Genomic DNA, 4,036 nt, shown 5'->3' with positions numbered 1-4,036 from the left:
GCGGTGGGCCTCAACCTTGTGGTTGTGCTTGCCTCGTATGTCCTGCAATGCAATCACCAACCAAAACGAATATACTTGTTGCAGCTAATTCCTTGTGTAAAGTTTGAATTAACAAAAGCAAGTCTCAATCTAATTCCTATGTCTTCTCCCTGAACTTTCCTTCCAATTTCTATCCACCCACTCAATTCTTAAGAAAATTAATTATTAATAATTAATCATTATTAATAATTATTAATAAGAAAATTACTTTTCAGTCTCTACAGTGTCTCAGATTTAAACAATCTGTCTTAAAGTGACATTTTTTGTCTGGACCTACCGAGAACGGAATTGTGTTTGGTTTGAGCATTGGACTAATCAGACTCAATTGAGAGACCTAATTGATATATATAGTTATCTGTCACTCGTTAGTTAAGGGAAAATTTTTTTTTATTACCATCGACCCAATAGTAAAATCACATGCTACAAATACTATTTAAAAAGAAAAAAAAATGTATAACTTCCATAAATGTCATACAAAACTAAACCACTAATTTTTAGGCCTCTTTAACAAGAAAATTAAATCAAAATAGCTGAATGACTTTTCAATTCCTTACATGGCAGATTTAGGAGGGATGCTCTGCTCATTTCTGAAGAAGTTTTCAGGATCAAACGTTGTCTTCACTTTCACCAATCTTTCATAATTCCCGTTGAAATACTTCATCCCGTAGACTTCACCTTCACTGTAACTATCTTTACCATGATGGTTAACTCCAATATCAAGATCTCTGTAGTTCAAGTAAGCACTTCTCGGATCTTTTGACACAAATGGAGTCATGAAACTGTAAAGACTTGTGGCCTGAGATGTGTAGTTCTTCTCAAGCTCAACACTGGCCTCATCCCAATTCACCGAGTACTGTATTTTGTATAAGTTCCCAGCTCTATGTGGCATGGCCGTCTCTGAAGAAGGAATTTCGTCCATTCTCCCACCATAAGGATTGAAAACCAGCCCAATTTTTCCTAATTCCATCATTGTTTTCCATAGCAAATTCAGGGAAAATTTCGGAATCGGTTTCTGAACATAGTCTGATTTTCTCTTCAAGAAATTCGCCTGGTTGAGATTTCTATCAAGCAACACATCAGGTTTACTCCCATTATCGAAACCAGCCCACCAAAGAACCGAATCAATCCAGCTCATCTCCATACAATTTTCTTTCTTCAGCCCCAATTCAGGAAAATCCTTAGCCAAAAGAGACACAAGGCCATCGGCCCCACCTAAATACATGGCCAAAATCGATGCTCTGATTGTCAGTGTCTTGTTCCTCGTCACGGGCTGCAAAAGCATTCGCAAGAACAAATTTTTATCCGTCGTCGGCGCCACCAGCTGCCATTTATAAGCCACATCCGTCGCATTCTCTGCCAGAAGCCTCTCAACTCTGAAAACAGTTACTGTCTCCGGAACCGGAACCAATTTGATCTTGTACGATAACACAACGCCAAAACTCGCTCCGCCGCCCCCCCGAAGAGCCCAAAATAGATCCTCTCCCATCGCTTCACGATCAAGAATTCTCCCCTTGACGTCAACAATTTTAGCATCAACAACATTATCAGTTGATAAACCATACTTTCGCAGCATGTTTCCGTAACCTCCGCCGCTCAAATGCCCACCAACGCCCACAGTGGAGCAAAGGCCGGCTGGAAAGCCATGAACTTTACTTTTCTCCCAAATCCTGAAATAAACTTCACCCAAAGTTGCGCCTGCTCCGATCCACGCAGACTCGTCATCCATGTCAATATTAATTAACCGTAAATTAAACATGTCGAGAATAAAGAACGGATTTTCAGAAATATAAGAAATCCCCTCATAGTCATGGCCGCCACTGCGGATTTTAAGCTGATATCCAATTTGTTTAGAGCAAATCACCGCGGCTTGGACATGAGATTCTTCTAATGGAGTAACGATGATCAAAGGCTTCAACGTTTCGGAGTCATTGAAACGGGCGTTTCGTATATACGCCTGTAAAACTGAAGTGTAGGAGGGATTTGTTTGGGTGTAAACTATCTTCGAGAGTTCGTCTGTGGAATTTGTTTGCTTTTCTAAGCATTGGAGAAAAGTTTGGTCGACTGAATCCGAAGAACACCATGTGAGGGAAAAATTGAGAAATTGTAACAAGAGAAGAACAAGGAAAGCAGGAGAAAGAAACGTTGTCGTTTTCTCCATGTTTTTTGATTTCTTGTGCTGTGCAAAAAGGCCGAAGAGACATTGCATTATATATACCATTAAAGGTGGGTCATATTAAACTAAATGCTGGAAAGAGATACCGTAGACTTAGAACATTCAAGTTGAAAATTAGTTACTTAGGGTGTATTTTGATCTTAATATTTTTATTACTAAAAATAAATATTATAAGAAAGACTTAAAAGATCACATATTTGTAAGATTTTTATTATAAAGTTTTAGAATATTCAACTTAAAATAATTTTCTAATCTAGTGGGGACAAATTTGTGGCTAACTATACTCGTCACATATGTTCATTATCATATATTATTTTAATTCTATTTGGCCAAATAACTATTTCCCACCCAAGGTTTGGTGCAAACACAATTTTTCATCTACTAACTATCTAAAATCTAAATATTCACTATTCTGTTAAATTTTATTCTTACTGTCATGGATAAAATTATTATTTAATAAAAATATTAAAAAAACTAAAAATTATCATATTTTTACTTTCCAAATTTAAAAATCTAATAAATACCTCTCACCTAAAGTTTGAAAAACTTACATTTTCCCTTAGGGGTTTTCCAGCCACCATTGTTGATAACCGATGGTAGCGACAATCATGTTCTCTCTCCTTTCCATTCCATTCTAGGCTATCACTGACTTAAAAAAGCAATCGACGAAGATTTATCTTCGTCTTTAGATAAAGATGCGATTCGTCTTCATCGAAGATAAAAATGAATCACGTCTTTAACTGAGATGAAAACGAATTCTGGAGACGAATGATTCGTCTTCAGTGGTCAGTTTCATTGCCAATAATGATAAAAAATAGAACACGATTGAAAGAGAAGTAAAGAGGAAGTGAAAACGCTGTTATCTCTAATAGCGAGTAGTGTGTTGGAAAAGAAGCAAAATATAAGTTTTTCAAATTTTAAAATGGAGAGAATTTATTAGTTTTTAAATTTAAGAATTGAAAATATGATAAATTTTAGTTTTTTAAAATTTTTAGTTAAATAGTAATTTTAATTTTAATAATAATAATAAAATTAAATAAAATAATAAATTTTTAAATTTTTAATAATTAACGAATAAAAAATTAAATTTATACAAAACCTTACATGGAAAACAGTCGTTTGGTTATTATATTTTGACTGTACCGTCACGGTTACCCGGGTCTTAGATTGATAATTGCTTCACTTAAAACTTTGGGTTTAGGACGAAAAGTTGGTTTAGGTCTTGTCATTATTAAGAAAGACTAATTAATTGTATTTAGGTTGAAAATCGATGAGGGTTTCTTGACTAGTTCTTGTCGGTTTCTTGGCGGCGATTTGTATTGAGTTATTTTGTCTTACGTCTGAACATTAGCTTGTCAGGTTCTTGTATGATTAATGTGTCTAATCATGATTCAGGAAAAGCATAATAACATTTATAGAGCACAACCCGGAAGCAGAAGAATAGTATAAATTAACAGGTACGGTGAAGTGTATAATTTTTATATATAATTTTATATATAAATAATAGTATATTATTATATAATTAAATAATTAAAAATTAAAAAATAAAATATTATTATTTATATAAAAATTATGTGTAAAAATTATATCCTATATATTTTTAATACATAATTTAAATATATATTATTAATGATTAAATAATTTTAAATTAAAGATTAAAATAATATTTAATTATATAATAAAAAATCAAATATATATTTGAATTTTATATAAAATATATATATACATCATTTTTTTCTTCAAAATGACAAAATTACATTTAACAAATCATAATTTGACCAGGGTACATAAAATAATGTGCGATCTGACCAAATCTGAAAAGCA

At 33.1% G+C, this 4,036-nt stretch overlaps 1 protein-coding gene across 1 annotated transcript; it reads right to left on the bottom strand.

The window, feature by feature from the left end:
- Positions 1-408: 408 nt before the first annotated feature.
- On the bottom strand, positions 409-2,228 carry LOC123205833 (berberine bridge enzyme-like 21). Its single transcript, XM_044622882.1, has one exon. It carries the CDS (start codon positions 2,195-2,197, stop codon positions 590-592), a length of 1,608 nt encoding a protein of 535 aa, XP_044478817.1. The 5' UTR covers positions 2,198-2,228; the 3' UTR covers positions 409-589.
- Positions 2,229-4,036: the final 1,808 nt, after the last annotated feature.

Source organism: Mangifera indica, unplaced genomic scaffold (assembly GCF_011075055.1).
Source record: "Mangifera indica cultivar Alphonso unplaced genomic scaffold, CATAS_Mindica_2.1 Un_0017, whole genome shotgun sequence".
Classification (NCBI taxonomy): Eukaryota; Viridiplantae; Streptophyta; class Magnoliopsida; order Sapindales; family Anacardiaceae; genus Mangifera; species Mangifera indica.
This window is presented reverse-complemented; position numbering and strand designations above follow the sequence as displayed.

Coding starts and splice junctions, on each gene's coding strand:
- LOC123205833 (XM_044622882.1), bottom strand. CDS start 2,197: ATGGAGAAAACGACAACGTTTCTTTCTCCTGCTTTCCTTGTTCTTCTC.